At 42.7% G+C, this 21079-nt stretch overlaps 1 protein-coding gene across 1 annotated transcript in view; it reads right to left on the bottom strand.

The window, feature by feature from the left end:
• hsdl2 (hydroxysteroid dehydrogenase like 2) overlaps positions 1-20709 on the bottom strand; it is a 46048-nt gene extending 25339 nt beyond the window's left edge. The window contains 2 exon segments of the mRNA NM_001292811.1: positions 10525-10688; positions 20359-20709. Coding sequence (NP_001279740.1) covers positions 10525-10688; positions 20359-20375 — 181 coding nt within the window. The 5' untranslated portion in view covers positions 20376-20709.
• Between the last annotated feature and the right edge of the window lie 370 nt (positions 20710-21079).

The following is a 21079-nucleotide window of genomic DNA, read 5'->3' as shown; positions in this document are numbered from 1 at the left end:
GCAAAAATCTCCGCTTTTATGAAAGAGACTAAAATAGAAGCTGGAGCAAAGAACGAGTAGCAATGCAACTGGATTCAGAATGATTAGGATATTTTAATAACCAGGCCAGCAGGTGGCAGATATGGTTCAACAAGGGTCAGTGTAAATATCATGAGTGTTGAAACTACTAAACAAAGGGAGGAGGGAGCGTGTGGTGAACAGAACAGCCTTACACTTATCTGGAATTATAGTGGATCAATTTTTGAAAATGCCAAGCCCCTGTTTGGCTCAGTTTAAAAAGGAAATGGAGTCCTGTAACATAGTGGTAAGCATGCTTGCCTCACAAGCGAGAGAATCTGGGTTCGATTCCCGGGTGGGCTAAAACCGTAGGCTAGTTTCCTTACTCCACACGCCTGTTTACCTAGCCGTAAATTGGAACCTGGTTGTTAGTCGATTGGTGGATCGCTTTACAGGGGTAATAATCCCTCCAATATATTCTGTGAAGCACTTTGAGACAACAACAACAACAACAACAAGATTCCATTTATAGAGCGCCTTTCACGTCAGGAGGACATCTATATGAGACTATATCAAATGCAAGGATTATTATGATTATTGAATAAGGTACAGGGTTAAATCAACAAAGGGAAAAGGGCACAAAGCAAAAGCGGTCAATAGAAAGTCCAATATTCGCAAATATCAGCGTCAAATAGAACATTTCTAAAGTTCATTGAAAATGGTCCAAATGCAAGATTATGGTTTCTCAGCAAGAAAAGGGAAAAATGTGTTCAGTGGCAATAAAGGTGGGCTGGACTGCACCAGAGAAGTGAGGAGAGCACATTAACTGTGGTCTCATGGAGACTGGGCCGATTCCCAGGACGTGCCACATTAACTTTGCTGAGCACAAAATAAATTCAAGAAAATAGTAGGAGAGGGCGGTAGGGGGAAGAAATTATGTGAAGTGAACGGCCCCAATTGTGAAAAACATATCACATTCAGTGTTTGAAGTTAAGATTGTTGGGGCGAGGGACTCGGCCCTTGTGACCCCAGACTAGGTTCAATCCCCCTCCAACTGCTGATGCGCAACTTCTGTTCACATCAGCCCACGGACCAGAACAAAAGTTACAAATACCTAATAGTTTGACACTTAAAAGACATTTTTAAAAATTAAAATCAGCCATTGATACTTCATAGAATTGATTATAAATATGTGTAAAAAGTTACATCGCTGAGTAACGCATGCTCCTATAAGCATCTGCCTCTTGCCGATTGCGTGAGTAGTGGAGCAAAATGTTCTTCCCTGAGGTTTCGCCTCAGAAACCTCACTTTTATTTCCCATTTCCCAGGAATGATTGCCCATTCTCACCGCATCAATTTAAACTGGAGTTGTGAAAATATCCCTGGGCTTCATGCTTCAAAGAAAAACCCAAACAAATAAAAGTCACATTGCAATATGCAGTTGTGGGATTTAAACATCATCAACTCAATTGGGTAAAAAAAAAGCACAACGGCTCACCCATTACACTGGTTCTGGCAAAGACAGAATGGGAGACTGAGAGGCTCACTGAAGCTTTAGGCAGAAGTACTGTTTGAATGATAATCGGAAATGAAAATGAAACAGCTTTCCGGATTATGAAATGTCACTCACAATGAGCAGCGCTTCTTTAACAGTGTGCCTCTGGCTGTACAATGAACCCTAATGCCATGTCAAGTTTAACATCACTCGTTCGAGCAGGCTTCACATCCAAAACTTTAGGGGGGGTTCTGGTTTTTTACAGTACACACTCACAAGGTAATGGTGGACAGAACCCCCTTCTGTTTCTGGTACGTTGTGTATAGCACAGGCTACAGGCAGAGTGAGGTTTCTTTAACATGCTCCAACCATGTATTCAAACCCCAAACTCAACAGTGTCACATTTCCATTTCCCACATATACCAACTTGATGGCCTCTGAGCAAGTGCCAGTTCAGGGCTAATTTATACCTGTGAGCAGATGTAGATTGGGACTAGATTGGGACCGCCCAAAACAGTTCACACTGGACCTTCGTAAAGAGCAGCAGAACAGATCATGGTTCAAGATGAATTCCTTGCTGGAGTCCCTGATAATCCTGCTGTCAGCAGTTCGGCCACTTCCTGAAAAACCCTGAACTCCAAAGTGTAACAGGTACAACAACAACAAATTGCCTTTCACTTTGGGAGGACGTCCCAAGAGACTGGACAGTCGAAGGTTTTATTATCATTACACCTGAAGCATCTCAAGAGTTTCACAAGCAATAACTGTAAAGTGTAGTGACTGTTTTTGCAGGCAAACACAGAAGCCTATTTGCCCACAGAAAGATACCACAAACAGCCATTAACTGAAGAATTGTTGCCCAGACCTCAAGAGAAACAAACTCCCATCTTTTTTCAAATAGTCATAAGGGATCTTTAATATCTTTAAAATCCTCTTGAAGAAGAAGCAATGTTGGGTTTTGACTTAACACCTTGTCCGAAAGGCAGCACCTCTGCCAACGCTCCAATATTGTGCTAGAGTGTCAACCTGGACTGTGAGCTCAAGTCCTGATGTGGGGCTTCAACCCATAACCTTCTGACCAAGAGGGAAGCGTGCTAACAACTGAGCCAAGCCAGATGGACACTCAATTTTTTCATTTTGAATGATTACTCCATGCGAGTCACTTACTTATTTAATGGACTTGCTTTGCCTGTAGTGTTAGTTTGAATTGAATTTTCTATGAATAGCATAATTTTACAGGCCCTAAGGAAGTTTTGATTCAAATTAATTCCCAAATGGAAAAGCTCTGAATTATTTATAAAAGCAGTGAAAAGTAAGGCGCCACCAAATTCAACTAAAAGAGGAAAAACATCACCTTTGCCACTGAAGTTAAACGGTAAAATAGATTTTTCTGTTCGCAGTAGATACTGAGAGGAGGAAATTGTGCAGTGCAGTGAGTTTAGCACACTTTTACCTCTAGGTCTTCTGATTATGACCAGCCCAGACTGATGGGATAAAAGCCTTCTCTCTGCCTGCTGCAAGAATCCCAAATAGAGTGAGTTTGCATAGATTCAACCCAGCACCCAGTCAGCAAACTCACAAAACAGCAACTAAATAATTAGCAACTAAATTAGCAAAAGCACTCAAAGCAAGGCTCACAATAAGAAGTGCATAGGGAACGTTACTCTCCATCGACATGGAAGGTCAGAATACCCATCCTTCACATGACTGTGGAGTCCTATAGCTCAGTGGTTAGAGCACTCGCCTCGCAAGCGAGAGACCTGGGTTCAATTCCCAGCAGGGCAAAACGTTGGGCAAGTTTCCTTACTTCTCACGCCTCTGTTTACCTAGCAGTAAATAGGAACCCGGTTGGGAATTGCTTTTCCGGGAGTAATAATTCCTTAAAAGAATTGGTCACTTCAATCCACAACTGTTTATGGGACACTGCTGTGTACAATTGGTTGCTGCGTTTCAACCACAAAACATAGTCAATTCACTTTACAGTATATTCTGTGAAGTGCCTTGAGACATCTTGAAGACATAATAAAGTGCTATATCAAATGCAAGGATTATTATTTCTGATACGAGTACAAATACATGCAAGGTGTTCCAGATTCCGGTTCATCTTGTGAGTTGTTCTCCACCTGCTCGCCTTTGATTCAATTGCAGGAGGAAGTCAAGCCTGTCCACTTCAAAATCAGTATCTCTCTGGTATATCTTCAGGAGATTGTGTCTCCAAGACAGATTTGTTTCTAAACATGTAGGAAATTCCTATATGCTGCTGGGTACAAAATGTGTGAGAGTGTCGGTCTCTCCCTCATCCACATTTCTCATTTTGATTGGCAGAAAAACAAGCACAAAGCTGTCGAAAAATGCTAAGAATTTTCAAAACAGGAGACAAGAGTTGCACGTCAGTAACTCAGCACAGCAGCTCTGATGTTGCCGTAGCTGGCTGAACAAAGCTCAAGTGCAGAAGAAATGCCAGCCAGGCGATCACAAACACTCTCCTTGGAACATTTGATTCTTTGGGAAATATATCATAATAATATTAATAATCCTGGCATTTGATATAGAGCCTTATCCTTATCATGTCGTTGAGATGTCTCAAAGCGCTTTGCAGAATATATTGTGAAGTGGATTGACTGTATTTTGTGGGAGAAATGCGGCAGCTAATTGTACAAAGCAATGTCTCACAGTCCTGAATTAAGTGACCGAATTTTAAAAAAATGATTTATTTGTTTATTTTTGGTATATGTATATATATATATTTATAAACATGATCCATGTAAGGCGATCCCTGATTGTCCAATGCCTTGGCACGTCCTACTGACGTAAAAGGTGCTATACAAATCTAATTTGTTGTACTTTTTTTAAATACAGAGAATCAGAAATGAACATCTGCTCAATGTAAAACTGAATCACGCACCAACTGGGTGTTCAAGTTGCATGGGGACGCCCTAAAGCTGAACCTGCCTATAAAGGTGTCAGACTGGCTTAGTTGGTTGCATTCTTGCCTCTGAGACAGAAGATTGTGGGTTCAAGCCCCACGTCAGTACTTTCAGCTCAAGGTCCAGGCTGACACGTCCACCGCAGTGCTGGGGGAGCACTGAATTGTCAGAGATGCCATCTTTCGGATGAGATATCAAACCAAGGTCCCAGCTTCAGGTGGTCTTTAAAGAATCCATGACATTCAAAAAAGAGAATTTCTCACCCTGTTCTGGCCAACAGACCTACAGATAAAATAGGTCACTCACTTCCTGGCAGTGCGTACAACATTGCTGTGTGAAAATTGGCTATGTATTTGCCTACAAATACACCCAGTACACTGAACAATAATTACTCTAAAGAATTTTGTGACTTTCCAACGTTTATAGGCATTATATCAAATGCAAGGACAAAAAGGAATTTTAAAATAGTTGCATTTGATATAGTGCCTTTCACGTCAGGAGGTCATCTCAAAACACTTCAAAGGATTTATACTCAAGTATAGCAGGTGTATTTTGCAGGAGGATGTTAGTGTTTTTCAAGCTCCCTAGGATGCTACCTGTGTAAGGGTTGCTATATAAATGCAAGTTTTTTCAGTCAGTAACAGCAGCCTAGACATCTTACCTGTTGGGGATTTGTGTTTCTGGCAGCCCTTTTCACTGAGTCTCTCTCTGCACTGGGTCACAACTCTGCAACTTGTCCTGATGCCAATTTCAAACCTACACTTTGTGTCAGAGCATGCAAATGATATTGCTGTAACATTACACTGCCAAACAGCACTTTCTTTCTCTCTGTCACCAACAAACAAACCAGCACCACTCGTCACGGGACACCTATTTATCAGCTCACCTGCACACAGTTACGCCTTCGAAAAAAAAACTTCTGCAGTAAAGAATGAAATGGAGCAGAAAAGCTGCCTTGTTCCCTCTTCTTATCCGACACTAGACAGGGCGGGTGGAGTGAAAGGAAGAGCTTATTCATTTAGAGGACATGCTGATACACTTTTCCCCTCCCTGTCAATCTATCTCCTGCTCTGAAGACATTGTGGCATAGTGGTTAGCACTTTCGCAAGTGAGATGACCTAGGTTTGATTGCCAGGTGGGGCAAAACCTTAGGCAAATTTGGTTACTCCACACACCTCTGTTTACCTAGCAGTAAATAGGAACCCAGTTGTTAAGTCGATTGGCAGATCGCTTTCTGGGGTAATAATCCCTCAAAAAAACAGAACAAAAAAAGTTGGTCACTCAATCCACGACTGTTTCATAGAATCATAGAATTGTACAGCACAGAAGGCCATTTCAACCCATCGTATCTGTGCCGACTCTTTGAAACGAGCTATTCAGTTCAATCCCACTCCCCCGCGCTCTCCCCATAGCCCTGTAAACTTGTCCTCCCCGAATAATTATCTACTTCTCTCTTCAAAGCTGTTATCGAATTGGCTTCCACCACCCTTTCAGGCAGCGCATTCCAGATCTGAACAACTCGCTGTGTGAAAAAATTTCTCCTCACCGCCCATTTTTTTTAACAACTATTTTAAATCGGTTTCCTCAGGTTGCTGACCCACCCGCCAGTGGAAATAAGTTTCTCCTTGTTCACCCTATCGAAGCCCCTCATAATTTTGAAAACTTCTATCGAGTCTCCTCTTAACCTTCTCTGCTCCAAGGAGAATAATCCTAGCGTCTCTAGCCTCTTCTGGTACCACCCTGGTAAATCTCCTTTGCACCTTCTCCAATACCTTGACATCCTTCCTAAAGTGTGGTGCTCAGAACTGAACATAGTACACTAGCTGCAGCCTAACCAGTGTTTTATAAAGGTTCATCATAATTTCCTGACTTTTGTATTTTATGCCTCTATTTATAAAGACGAGTATCCCGTACGCTTTTTTAACAGTGTTTGTGGAACACTGCTGTGCGAAATTGGTTGCAATTCAATAATAACTTTCAAAAGGAAATTGGGCATTTCCCAATTTGAAAATAAAAACATTGCAAGACTATGGGGAAAGAGCGGGGGAATTCAATACCTCTTTCAAAGAGCCTACACAGGCACAATAGGACAAATGGCCTCCTTCTTTGCTGTAAGATTCTATGATTCTATCAGCAATTAGTCCAGTCAATGTGAATTAAAAATTCCTGGGTGCTTTAATCACACATTTTGAGCAAAGAAAAATCTGCAGGAAAGTCAGTGGAATGTACTTTTCCCCACCAATGCCATTACCCCCCCATCTGAACACTGTACAAATAGAGCCCTTCACCTATGTATCACACAGCTGCTGACTGCTGCTCTTTGTGCTCTGTGACTCACATTATCTGGGTCAGAATTCACACAAGGTCACATGCAACCATATCAGTGGGACAACTTTCAGTAAGCAATCTGCATTCATGTGTGCAACTCTGGAGTAGGAATGGACGCATTTCTCATCCTTAAGCTTGCAGCAATTAATGGACCTTTCACCCATTTTTTTAAAAAAAGTGCTCTACCAATAGCCTGGCTTTGATCCACATCGGTTCCTGGATTGAGTTCAATAACAAATTTTATCCCAGCATCAGTTGGGGTGTTACAATTTGTGTTACAAATTACCTTGGCGCCAGGACACCATAATTGACCTCTGGACCCATGATCTGAGGAGGGAAAACAAGATTCCGCGAGTGCTCCTTGGCTACTGGTCTGTTGAAGTGAACCACCCAGGCAGGTGTACTTGTATGACCAGTGTAAGGGCAGGATTAGACCCAGCTCTCTCCACCCCCCCTCCACACCCCAGTCAAATATGCCGCCCATAAAATCATACGTCAGTATGAACCAGTATTTTTAGTGGAGTGCCCCAACCTCCAAAGTTATTGCAATGGTTGAGCCCGAAGATATCAGCAGTCACCAGTATCGACTGGTTTGATCGCAAATTTAGTCAACGCTAACCCATCATCGCAACAGATAATAATAATCCTTGGATTTGATATATAGCATCTTATCACATCGTTCAGACATATCAAAGCACTTCACAGAATATTGTAAAATACATTGAATGCAAATTTCTTGGGTGAAAAAAGGCAGCCAATTGCGCACAGCAGTGTCCCACAAACAGTAGGGGATTGACTGAGCAAGTTTTTCTTTGAGGGTTTATTATCCCTGGAAAGAGATCCGCCAATTGACTTAACAACCGGTTTCCTACCTACTGCTAGGTAAACAGACGGGTGAAGCAAAGAAACTTACCTAAGGTTTTGCCCTGCAAAAACCTGTGTCCTCTCGCTTGCGAAGGGAGCGCATTAACCACTACACTATAGTACTCTACAGTAGATCAGTTAGATCTAAGACCGACAGGTTCTGTAGGTTGTTTCTAAGGTGGGATCTGTTGTTAAAATAACCAATGTGGGCTGCACGTACAATGTCACATTAGCAGCAAAGGGGTTTCTTCAATTATCCCTATGGAACCTTTCAGTGTAAAAGTGACATTCACAATGGGACATTGAGTGGGGAAGGAGGAAAGGGGAACTTCCTCCATAGGAAGTAGGGGGGAGAAAGGGAAATATTGGAAGGTCAAATGATTATTCAGCAAACGTTCATAAGGTACCTACTGCCCAGCCTCTCAACTACAGATTTTTGAAGTGGAGTAGGAGGGAGAGGAGAAAGATAGCAACCACTTTTGACAAAACACAGAACACTACCTTAATTGTAAACACAGATCACTTTCCAGCCAAGATTTATGTTCACGTTGAATGTTTTTTTAAAAAAATGAATAAAAAAAACACACTACAGTTTCTGATGCACGGATTAAGTGTTAAGTGCGTATGAACTCTGAGCACCAGGCATGAATCAATATTTTACTGTGCATGACATAATAAATTCACAAGCCCGCTACTTTGGAGCCTTTTATTTGCTGAAGTGCTTTAGATGGAGACAGCTAACAGCAAAACCCAACTCTCTCACACTGATAAATTACACCCAGTGACCTTCAACCTCAAGGGAGGAACAAAAGAGGTCAACCCTTCTGACCCAGAACTTCAAACACAAATTGCTAACTTTGCCCTATGAAGAACTCTGGGTAACTTGCATTTGGCAACACAAAATGTGCCTAATTTTCCAGAGCTTTTTGTTCCTCTAGCATGGCCTCCATTTGCTGTAGCCGACAGCAGCAGCTTCTAACAGACACAACAGGCCGAATGGCCTCTGTACTGAAAGTTTTCAGTTTCTACATAATAATGTGTGTTAGACAACTGATCCGAAAGGTTCATGATTACAGAAATATAGATGGATAATAACCAACTTCAACACAGCTCAATCTACCTAAAGGGCAAGGTGAAGAGCAAAGTATTTTTAGAGCCGGAGGTAAAGACGTTGAAGACTTAACAGCAACAACAAATTTACAGTTATATAGCGGCTTTCACATCAGGAGCAATGTCAGGAGCACAAGCCGCAGGAAATCAAAGTGACCCACTGGGGCAAACTTTGATTGCATGGCAGTGTGCCGAAGAACAAAGTTTCTCAGTTCCTGTTCAACATTCCTTCTTCATCCAAATTAATGAAAAATAGAATCATCGATCTTTCAAGCTCATTGCTCTTCATGGGATGTCCCTGGCATAGATTCGCTGCTTCATTTGTATGTGCAACAACAGACAATAGATTTCAAAGAAACTCATTGAGGGGAGCGCTTGAGATGTTTCAACATGTTAAGCACGATATCAAATGGGTTCATTATTATTTAACTTTTTTCATTTCCATTGTACCCTTTGAGAGCCGATTACAGGAAAACACGCAAGCTATGCAATGCGACAAGCAGGTAACATGCTAAAGGGCTGAGATTATATCATAAGCTTTGGGTGGTTTTAAAAATGTGAATACTGAAATATGATATAAGGGTAAAACTTGCTTTAGTTTCTCCCCCTAAGGCTGAATTGTCTGCAAACCCTCATCATCACCACATGTGAGGAAAGGGCCACTTGAGTGAAATAGCAGAGAGCTGTCAGCAGCACGGAACAGTACCTCAACAAATTACCACCTTTACACAGATGAAAGGGGAGGGCAATGTTGGCCCAGCAGCGTTCACAGTGTGACAGGACATGGGTTCAATCCATCATCTCCTCTGGAGGCTCCAAACTGAGTTATGCTGCTGCGTGGAGGGGCCAAGGGGAAGAAAAAGTATCAAAAGGAGTCATTCCCCAGATTTAACAGTGTGCATCTCCAAGAAACCACTGACGGCAACGTTGGGCTGTAGTTATTCCAAATTGGTTCTAATTCTAGGAAGCAAATTGAACTAATTCAGGACCTAAGGATGTTAGGGGAGTAGCTGTGCTGTGCAGAGTGAAGTGAAATGCATAACCTGCTGTTCCACACTATGGTTTTCTACAATGACTGAAATGTTTCAAGCTCCCATTAGACCGGAGAGAACGCTTTACCAATATTTGAAAAAACAGCGGCCCGATGTACATTATGTGGAGGATGTGGTGGGAGGAATTATCATCATGGTCTAAACAAAATGTCCACTGGATATGAATACAATGAAAATATATTATACTTTCTTTCCCAATGGCACAATGAGTAAAGGGATAGTTAGCTCAACGCTGGCCCATGCAGACTCGTGTCCCAAGGGTAAAGAGAAAAGGCAAAGCTAGGGTTTCTGCTACAAACTACTGGAAGATACCCAAGCAGGGATAGGAGCAGGAGGCTGTTCAACCCACTGAACTGGTTCTGTCATTTTATTAGGTCATGGCAGATCTTTAATTCTGTTCAATCTTTATCTTTAATTATTTTCTTCTCTTTTTTTCTATATAGTGTACAAATGCAATTTGTTGTTGTTGGTGTTCCCGGCTTTTCTCCATCCCTTATCCCTTAAGGCTTACTTCCCGAAGGTTTTATCTTTCTTACTTTGAAGCATCTCAATGGATTCTGGATCTATAGCCTTCTACTTTCTCACAACCTTGAATGGTAGAATGAGAAGGAATGGTTACTGATCAGCTTTACCCTAATTGTAACTACTGCTTTGCATTATGAATCCCTCACATCTCTTGCATCGTTTAATATTAAATGGATGCCTGTGTCTGCAAGAGTCGACAACTTACTGCTTGCTGCTGCATACTTACTTTCCTGTGCTGCGGTATAGATGGTGCCTGGTAGCTTGGGATGTGCCTGCGCAGTTTTAGCAGCAATCACGATATTGGCCCCATCCTTGGCCGCCTTCAAGGCAATTGCTTTGCCAATCCCACGGCTGGCGCCTGTGATGAAGATGGTATATCCCGCTAGTTTCCTACAGGGAGAAAGGCACCAAGCTTATTTCAGTGGCACTTTATCTAAAAAATTGTAATATTCTGTTTTGTCAAGAAAGCAGAGTCAAGAAATATTTAATTGCAAATTTACAGGAAACGGTAATCTTGAATGAGGCTATTCCGGACAGAAATAGCTTTCAAAGTTCCAGAGGACATCCTGTACTTGGTATAATTAAGTGTTTTTCTCTTTCTCAAAATGATTCAATCCGAATAGCTCATAAACTGCTCCATAATCTTCGCTCGAACGTTTAGTTGCTAGTCATGCATCAAAGAAAGTATAGCATCGGAGGAGGCAATTGAGTCCAATCTCTGTAAACATTTATCAACAATCTATTGCCTGTTGCTTACAGCAGGATTCATTAGGGTTCCAAAAACACAAACTAATGCAATTACCAAAACTATACAACCATCGTCACAGCTGAGAGATGAGAAATTAACCTTGTTGCTGGCAGACAAGGTAGCTCTAGCACAAGAGATCAGACAAGGAACAAGAACATTCTGCATTTTTTCCAAGGGCAATGACATCCTTCCCAGTAAAGAGACCAGAGTAGTAAAAAGACAACTGCATACAGTATACCAGATAGTGTCAAATCTGCACATCGGAGCAGCATTCCCAGCTCTTTCAATTCGGATTCCATCCCCTTGCTAATGCAACATGGAAATTCACTCGCTTTGACTTTCAATGCAGCTGGCCACACACTGCACTGCTGGCCCCGACACTCTCCACAAGAACTCTAAACTCCTGTTACTGATCAGCAGGCTGCGTATGTTCCAAGTGTCCACAGCAAAGTCTCCTTTTAGGTCTTCAATGATGGCTCTATAATATATATATATGCCAAATAAAATTAGTCACTCATTTCATGGGTGTTTGTGCAATATTACTATGCGCAAATGGGCTACCTCCATTTGTCTACAAACACAGTCGCTTCACCATAAATCCTGGGAAGCCGTTTGGGACCTCCTCTCGATGTGAAAGGCGCTATACCAAATGCAAGGGATTATTATAGTCTCGTGGCCCAGATTCCCCCAAAAGATCAAAATCACTCTGAAACTGACTCCATTGCTCTTTACAATTTGTTCCAGCCTCAGGTTAATCTCATCATAGCAGTAACTGATAGCTAGTCACTCAGTAATGGTGCTTCCATGCACCACTTACCTACTCCCTGTTCAGTATCCCAAACACTGAAAGTTGTTCAGGGAACTATCCTCTAGAAACATCAATGGGTTTCCTGGTTTGTAAGTGTAGGGGTTGAAATACATTATAAGACAAATTTATCGGAGGTTACAGGAAGGTGATAAAATAGCAGAGTGCTACTCAATCTCAATGACATCATGTAAAGTGCTTTACATCACACAGTCTGCGTCATTCATCAGGTCTCACCAACATCAGCTCCAGCAACCTGATAAAAGGGTACATGTATCGAGTACTTGAAAACGCTAACCTCCAACCATGAAGAAAAAATCCCTGACCCTTTTAAAAGGTTAAATCACATAACGGCTTCAAAAGCAGCATCTTTCAATTGTGTTAGTCAATGCACTTGGAGGCAAACTAAAGTGTAGAGACTTTACACACAAGACATTTCTCAATCTACACGTACTGTCAGCCCACATCAAATGTATAATGTTATCTATTTATAACGTGGGCACACCATCAACCCATAGTACGTGCAATATGCTTTCGGTGCTGAATGACCTGCTTCCTGTGAGTGGGCAGCCTGGCAACGTTACCAAGATCTCAGCACTGGAAATGCTCACGAGAATGGTCCCCCATTGAATGAACAACTCCTGATGCACAAAGTGGTTTAGCGACTGCCATCAGCAGCAACCTAACAAAACCACAAGTGCTACCTGCCGGTGGTTTTTAATAACGTGACACATTATATCACTTATTATGGACCCAAGCCACCACTTTAAAATGAGGTCCAATTGCATTTGTTTTTTTTCCCCGTTTCCTCAGCCCAACAGGCAACCAACTCCAAGACATCAGCAGTGGTATGTGTTGTGGTATCACATGGCGAAAATGTGCGAAACTATGTTTAGTTATCAACCAAAGACAGCAATGTAACAATCAGGCAGTCAAATACCCTGTCAACACTCAAGCCTCAAATAGTCCGACTCATTTGTTAGCACTCTTGCTTCTGTGTCAGAAGGTTATTAGGTTCAAGCCGATATTGAGCCTTTGAACTCTCACAGTGATGTTAAAGATCTCATGGCACTATTTGAAAAGAGAAGGGAGTTTCTCCTGGTGTGCTGGCCAATAATCTTCCAGGAAAAATTGGTCCTTCAGTTCAAAACTCTTTTTGGACAATGCTGTGCGTAAATTTGCTGCCACTTTCACCTATAAATCCATTATCACTACACTTCACTGAATAAACTCTGAAGCACTTTGATATAGTTGGCATAGCGGCTAAATCAAATACAAGGATGTTTTACATATACTATAAATGGACACTTAATCAAGTCATCGAGGGCACCTGGAAACTGTACTCCAGTAAATAAAAATGGAGTCAAACTCCTTAACGAAAGAAGGGCTGCGTAGAAAAAGTTGAGGAAAAAATAACCGAGTTGATGAGACAGTAAACTTGATACTCCCGTTTAAAAAAATGTCCAGCAGTTCACCTGCAAAATCTCTCTTTAAAACCAAGCTTGAAAAGGTTGATTTTTTCACTGTTCTCACACCCGATTCAAACTGATGAACTGACTTTCATTCTAACACAATACTATATTGAGATTTTTATAATGTAAAAACATACACTGCAATTATACCATGGAAAATGGAATTCAGCTCCTATAAAAGGCCATTGATTCATACAATGCACAAAGTTTCAAAACTTGAAAAGTCTCCACTTTCATAAGAACCACTGAGAAGGTGAGCACTTTACACTAAGCGCGGAGGAGCTAAGGTCCTGCAGCACAAGATGGACACAAGGGAATTGAGCCGTCAGAGCTGGGATAGAGGATTCGCTGAGTTAACTGGAACTTGAAAATGTTCACCTCCAAACCAAGGGGAAAGGCTGACCTTTATAAAGGCTGAAGTAGATACGCAGCAATATTTATGGCATTTCAGAGGTTTCAACATCTGTGTACTGATAAGACCAGCAAAGTAAGCAAACACGTAACTTGTCAGCCATGGTCACTGCTGTCTGGGTGGGAGGGTGAAAAAGGTCTCATCATTAATGATCAATTCACACTAGCCCTGCTACAAAGTATGAAAGTCATTGTACATATAAAGTATAAACCAGCTCACTGCAAGTTTCCCATAGGACCAAGAGATAAAGATTGATATAGTACTACAAAAAAGTTACAGCACTTAACACCGATTCCTGTATATTTGAGACATTTCGAGATAAGGGGCTATAAGAATTCAAGTTCCTTCTTTACTATGGGACAAACAGGTTTTATCAAATTACAACAGGCATAAACTTTAAAATACTATAAAACTTTAAGGAGATGGGATTCCACGCTTGCTATAAAAGTGAAGGGTAAGCTAATGCATTGAGTTCATGAAGGTTTGGTGGCATTGCACAGGCATCAGGAGATGTGTACCAGCCGCATAAGGTTTTAAACAGTCAGTCCACGTACTGTGGTTATAATCAGTACAGAGAGCAATCGCATTGAATGTAGCAACAGTCAAAGGCAGCTGTTAATATCAGACCCTCCTAAACCTGGATAGTGCAGTGAAGAATTTTTTGGGGGTAAAAAAAAAATCCGAGGTCTGATTTGAAATGTAAACAGTGTGAGGCAGCCGGTCTGACTGGGCTCCAAATCAACTTTGAAGATTAGGAAGAAAGATGAAGAAAAAAATAGCACTTAGGATTAAAATCCTGCTTCACAAAGACTGGTTAATAAATTGATAAACGACAGCAAGTTTTGCTTTGCTGATTTTGGGTTAGTTACTGAGCCGGTGTAGAGTCTGAGATTAGTGACAGCGAGAATTGAAGTAGACACGACCTCAACCTTAACATCAGATCTCAACATTCACACTAAGACACCCAATGTGAGGTATCTCCAGCACTCCAAAGCCTCACAAGCTTCATTGCAAACATGAGGGAGACAGGAATAGAAGGGAATAGGAGGCTCATGTGAAGCTTAGAGTAATAATCCCTATTATTAAAATTAATAATTTTGCCTTGCACTTTGGTGGTGCTTTTAACCTCCAATGTTTCAACACGCTTTGCCGGTTTCTCCAGGAAACCATTGCTGAAGGAGGTTTTAAGGTAGCATTCCTGGAATTCTGATCACACTCACATATGATCAATAAAAATATAAATCTGAGTTCACAGTCTAGGTTGAGCACTGCATTGTCTTGTTCTTTGGATGAGAAGTTAAACTGTCGTCCTGTCTGGCTACTCAGATGGACGTGAACAATCCCGTGGCACTATTCGAAAAGTGCAGAAAGTTTCTCTCGATATCCTGGCCAACAAGCCTACAGTTAAATTGTTCAATTGTCTGAGTTTGCTGAGTGGAGGTGTGAGCAGAAATGGGACGCTGGTGCAGACTAGAGAGGTAGAGAGATGCAAGGGCATGAAGAGATTTGCATGTGAAAGCGAAGGTCTTGAAGTTGATCTACTTGGAGCTTGGTGAGGATGCGCCTGCATTATTTTGTGTGGTAAAAATGCAGGCAGCAGAGTTATGGATGAGCTAGAACTGGAGAGGCCGGCAAGGAAAAGTTGAGCTTGGAGGTGACTATTGGACAGGGATGGAGGCAGGTGTTGGGACAAAGATACAGAGAAGTAATCTAGGTCAGGGACCAGATGTGAGAGAGGAAAGATAGACGGTAGTCAATGTAAACGCTCTGATTAAATAAATTAGAGAAAGGGACCTGGAAGGTTGAGGAAGTTGGAGCCAGAAGATACACTTTGGGGGGAAGACAGATTCAGTCTTGCCCATGTTTAGCTCATATGATAGGTGTCATATCAATGCAAAGATTAAATTTTTCTATGATGATTATCATAATTACACTACAACTATCACCACAAAGGCTGAACTGATTTGGGCTGTGTCCTGGGTAGGGCTGTATCCTATGTCGCACTGAAACCTGGCACTCCCTGACAGCACCTTCCCACTCATTGAGGCTCCTCTACCAGGACAAAAATTTCACCGACCATCACCCCGCCACCCGCTTTCATAATCGCTTTGACTCTCTGAAGTCCAAAGCTTATGCATCAGAGAGCAAGTGCCTCAAGTCTGCCTTCACAGGCTACCAGCAGACCTGACTGGACCACAGCAAAATTTAGTTGTTCATTCTCCTTCGCAGTCTACTGTAGTCCTACACCCCAGGCCACTCCCTCTGCTCTAACTCTGGCCTGCTTCATGCCCCTCACCACTCCAGCCCACCATCGGTCACTTAACCCCCGCCCTCTGGTACCCTCTTCCAACATTCCTCGCCTCAACCAGTCTCTGCTTTCAAACTCCAAATAAAGGACTCTCTTTGCCTGTGCCTTTCGCTGTTCCCCCTATCTACTTTCCGGCTCGTCTCCCATTCAGTCTTTTAAGACTTTCCCCCAACATGAAAGACTCCATTCAAGTCCAAATTGCTCTTTGTGATTACACACTGGCTTAGCGACTGCCAACAGTAGCTTGGCTCCTGTATTCCTGCACTCAGGGCATTGATCTCCAACTCCTGTATGCTGACAAAGCTGGAATTTGTGGTCGATACACAAAAGTATTTTAAAATAAAAGGAAGATGGGAGACTGTACATTATTTGCTAAAATCATTGTTCAAAAATCACATTTTCCAGATACAGACTCGTACAATTGACAATAGACCAGCGAGAGCAGATCACAAGGCTTGACTACAATGGACTGGCAAACACACTGAATATGTGCATTGGACTGTATTGGTTAGTAGGTAAATATCCAATTTAATTCTTATAAAATAATCTGAATACATTTTTTGAATGTGACTGAACAGTTAGCACTCTAGAGAACTCCCAACTGACTGCTCTTTGAAAGCTTTCAGCTTCATAGTAAAAATCATTTTATAATGATTTTGTAAATCTTTACACAAAGCTATAGATATACACTATACAAAAGCTATATTTATACTCTGATATAAAAAGAAACACCCTCTTCCTCCTCCAGTTGGGTAGTAGGCATATCGTCTAAGTCACTAGGGCTATTTCATATCCCAAGCAACAACAAGTGCCGCATAGAGAGCCTTTCACAAAGGACAACATTTCAAAGCGCATTACAGAAACTGAAAGGGAACTTGAATTGGGTGGGAGATAGAAGGGTAGGGGGGAGGTGGCAGAAGGTGTAGTCAAAGAGATAGACTTTAAACGGAGTGAGGGATGGAGAAAGGCAAAGGGATTTCAGAATGGTATGGGCAAAATGGTTGAAATCTCACTCACCGATTCTGACCTCATTGCATCCTGGAGTCCCCACCTCCCTCGAGCATGTTCCATAATTCTTTCAGATCATGGTTGATCTGTACCTAAACTCCATTTACCTGCCTTTTCTCTATATCCTTCAATTCTCTTACATAACAAATATCTATCAATCTCTTAAAAGTTTCAATTGACCGAGCATCCACAGCATTTTGGGGAGAGAATTTCAAATTTCCACAACCCTTTGTGTGAAAAAGATGCTTCCTGGTTTCACTCCTAACTGGCCTCTTGACACGAAAGGCTCCATATGAACTGTTGTAGTTGTTACTGTAGGATTATATAGGAATTTAGTAATATCATCTGAACAACAGGCAAATTTGGTCCTCATTTGCAACTTACTTTGCATATGAATGTGAAGCCAGAACAGAATCTCAAAACTTCCATTCATCATTTTGTCTGTGGCACAACATCCAGAGAGCTTACATCCAAATAATAAAACATTCACATATACAGACTGTTTGACTCAGTTCCAGTTTGCGGTTTCCTTTACAATTAATTGCACTCACAATTACAATTGGCAACGCTAGACAGCTTGTGTCCAGGTGTTAGCTTACTTCTTTCTATCTTGAAAACTGGAGTAAAGCATGAATTTAAAAGTTCTAGCATGCCTGCACATTCGATTATCTCACCCTGTGCATTGTAATCGTGAGTTAGTCAACCTGGCTCAGTGGTAGCACTTTCGCCTCTGGGTCAGAAGGTTGTGGGTTTGTAAGGATTTGAATTTACAAAGTCTAAGCTGACAAACCAGTGCAGTGCTGCAGTGTGTTGCACTGAAGCTTGCCAGATAGTGCTTTCAATGGCAAGCTATGTAGATTTAACTGGTTATATTCCAGCAGTATCCCCAACAACAACAACAAGATTACATTTGTATAGCGCCTTTCACGTCGGGAGGACATCTCAAGGCGCTGGACAGTGTACAGCATTTCAGACCCAAGCAGGGGTCGAGGGGGAGAAGGGAGGGGAAGGGGAGTGGCCAATGGCATGGTCGAAGCAGAGGGTCTTGAGGCGGGACTTGAAGGAGGCTAAGGAGGGGGTGAGGCGGAGTGATTGGGGGATGGAATTCCAGAGGTTGGGTGCAGAGTGGCTGAAGGCTCTCCCGCCAATTGTAGGGCGGGTGAATCAGGGGACATAGAGCAGGCCCGAGCTGGCTGAGCGGAGGGAACGGGCGGGTTGGTAGGGGGTTAGGAGGTCGCAGAAGTAAGGTGGGGCGAGGCCATGGAGGGCTTTGTAGGTGAGGACCAGGATCTTGAACTGGATCCTCTGAAGGATAGGGAGCCAATGGAGTCGGGCGAGAATGGGGGAGATGGGGTCACGGAGATTAGTGTGGGAGAGGACACGGGCTGCAGAGTTTTGGATTATTTGCAGTCTGTGGAGGGAGGAGTTGGGAAGACTGACAAGCAGAGCGTTTGCATAGTCGAGCCTGGAGGTGATGAAGGCATGAACAAGAGTTTCAGCGGCCTGAGGGGTGAGGTAGTGGCGGAGTCGGTCGATGTTACGGAGGTGAGGGAAAGCAGAGCGGGTCATGGCTTGGATGTGGGGAAGAAAAGACACACTGCGGTCCCCAAGCCTTGGCTCTTGCCAAGTCGTGCCTAATATTCTCCAGGGAGAAAGTGAATGTTCCATTCCAGACACACTGCAATTTCCATACGTAAATGTCATACATATGTGGATATTTTAGTCTGGTTTGGATACTCTTAAGCATGGTGACGGGTTCTGGGTGTTTCGACCCTGGCTGACCAAAACAAAATCAGTTAATATTTACCTGTTTATCAATCCCATTTGTAACCATCCATGAAAACACTTCTATTTTTGGAGAAATTAACCAATTTTCTATCTGATTTTCACTTTGTTGGGGTGAGGGGGGGGGGGGGGAACCTGCTGTAGTCAATAACACCTGAAGGGGAAGTTTCTTGGCACTCCGAACACTTTTCAGGCACGTCAGTTTAGTACTTTGTTCATAATTCTCACATACAAGTTAAATATCCTTAGATTTTCATTGTCAACACGCAATACTGTTGCTTATGCTAAAACAGCCCTCATCTTCTATTAAAAGGTAATTTTATGAGCACGAAACCAAACTGTCAACTAACTACCCAAAGCCAGTCTGAAAGCATCTCACTAATGGATAGGGTGTAAATCTGCTCAATCAAATTCATATTCCAATCACAACATTGTACTTTGCTGCATATGGAGTCTTGTAGCTCAGTGATTCATTTTCCGGCAGGGCAAAATGTTGGGCAAGTTTCCTTACTTCACACACCTCTGTTTACCTTGCAGTAAGTAGGAACCTGGCTGTTAGTCGATTGGCGGATTGCTTTTCCGGGCGTAATAATTTCTTTAAAAAAAATTGGTCACTTCAATCCACGACTGTTTGTGGGACATTGCTGTACGCAATTGGCTGCTGCGTTTCGCCCACAAAATATATGGCCAATTCACTTTACAGTATATTCTGTGAAGCGCTTTGAGACGTCTCAAAGACATCCTTTAATAAAGCACAATTGTAGCTTATTCTTCTTTTATCAAACTCTTAAAAGGAAACAAGAGAATTATTGGGCTGTAAACCATTAACCCCATCTATTTATATACTTTGAAAATCTTGTTTTGTTGTTGTTTGATGTAAACTATAACATTCCTTGTTACTTAATAAAGACTGCTTTATTCAAAACAAAATGAAACATACGCTTACAATTAAACTGTAATACTTAAATGCAAAAATAGTTGCTGTATTTCATCCATTCATCAGGCTCCGGTCTGCTCCATGTCTCCCGCCCGACTCCCCTTACCATCGGTGTCCTGGCTTTCAGCCTCTCTGCCCCACACTCTGGAACTCCATCCCACGGTCCCTTCGCCTCACTTCCTCCCTTGGCTCCTTCAAGGCCGGTCTCAAGACCCTCCTCTTCGATCGTGCCTTCGATCGCCCTCCCACCTCTCTGCCTTCCCTCTCCCCTACCCCACCCCTCCCCCATGCTCGGGCCCCGACATCTGACTGTTCAGCGCTTTGGGACGTCCTCCCGACGTGAAAGGCGCTCTACAGATGTAATTTTGTTGTTGTTGTATTTAGGCCACAGCTAAGTTATTGCAATGTTTTTATCTCTTTAAAAATGCTTGTGCCATTTTAATCAGTATAGTTTGGAGGCATTGGAAACAATGAGGAGAAAGATACTTTCCACAGACCTGACTCTTGCATATTCTATTTTTGTGAATAGCAAACCTTGGCGTTGAGTGTGTGATGTGTGTCGGGTGTTTTTCACAGACCGCTTACCCCGTATTTTGCAACATCTTCTGGTGACAGCAGTGAGCGACACAGGGGGATACCGACGGAGCTGCAAAAACACTGCGAGTCTGAGGGGGGAAGACACAGACAGAGGACAAACGTGCAAAGCCCAAGAGCCTCCAAACAGTGACCTTTGACAATGACCTTTACTCCACTTCGCTGCACACACACACACACACACACACCCTCAGCCACTCAGCACAGCGCCAGCTGAGGGTCAATGGTTATTATTATTAACAATAAACATATCTTTTTTTAAAAAAAGAAAATAGTAAAAATGGGGCTCAGACTGGCACCGACCATGAGACCCGGGGCCGCTGCGACTTGTCCCGAGTGTTTGCCGACAGCGCGAGTCCCTCTCCGCGGCTCCGCTTTCGGGCACCAGAAATGCCTGGCTCTCGCTTTGCCGCGCCCGGATTGGCTGCGCCGCCTGTCAATCGCGCCGCCCCCCGCTCCGATTGGCTGCATCACCTGCCAATCCCACGACCGCCCGCCCGGTGGTGGACCCCGGCTGCTCGCGCGGAGACTTCTGGGGATTGTAGTTTTCCGTCGGTCTGGCATTCCCTCGTTCCTGATCTCCCAAGCCAGTGTTCACAAGTGCACTACCCGAATTCTATTGGCTCGTCTTTCCAGAGTACCCTTCTTGCTGCTCCTTGAAATAAGTGCTCATCCTTCCTGTTGATCTGTTCCAGTTGTAATGAAGACAGTA

This window comes from Callorhinchus milii, unplaced genomic scaffold (genome assembly GCF_018977255.1).
Source record: "Callorhinchus milii isolate IMCB2004 unplaced genomic scaffold, IMCB_Cmil_1.0 Scaffold1, whole genome shotgun sequence".
Classification (NCBI taxonomy): domain Eukaryota; kingdom Metazoa; phylum Chordata; class Chondrichthyes; order Chimaeriformes; family Callorhinchidae; genus Callorhinchus; species Callorhinchus milii.
Note: the sequence above shows the minus strand (reverse complement) of the source record. Positions and strands in the feature narration are given on the sequence as shown.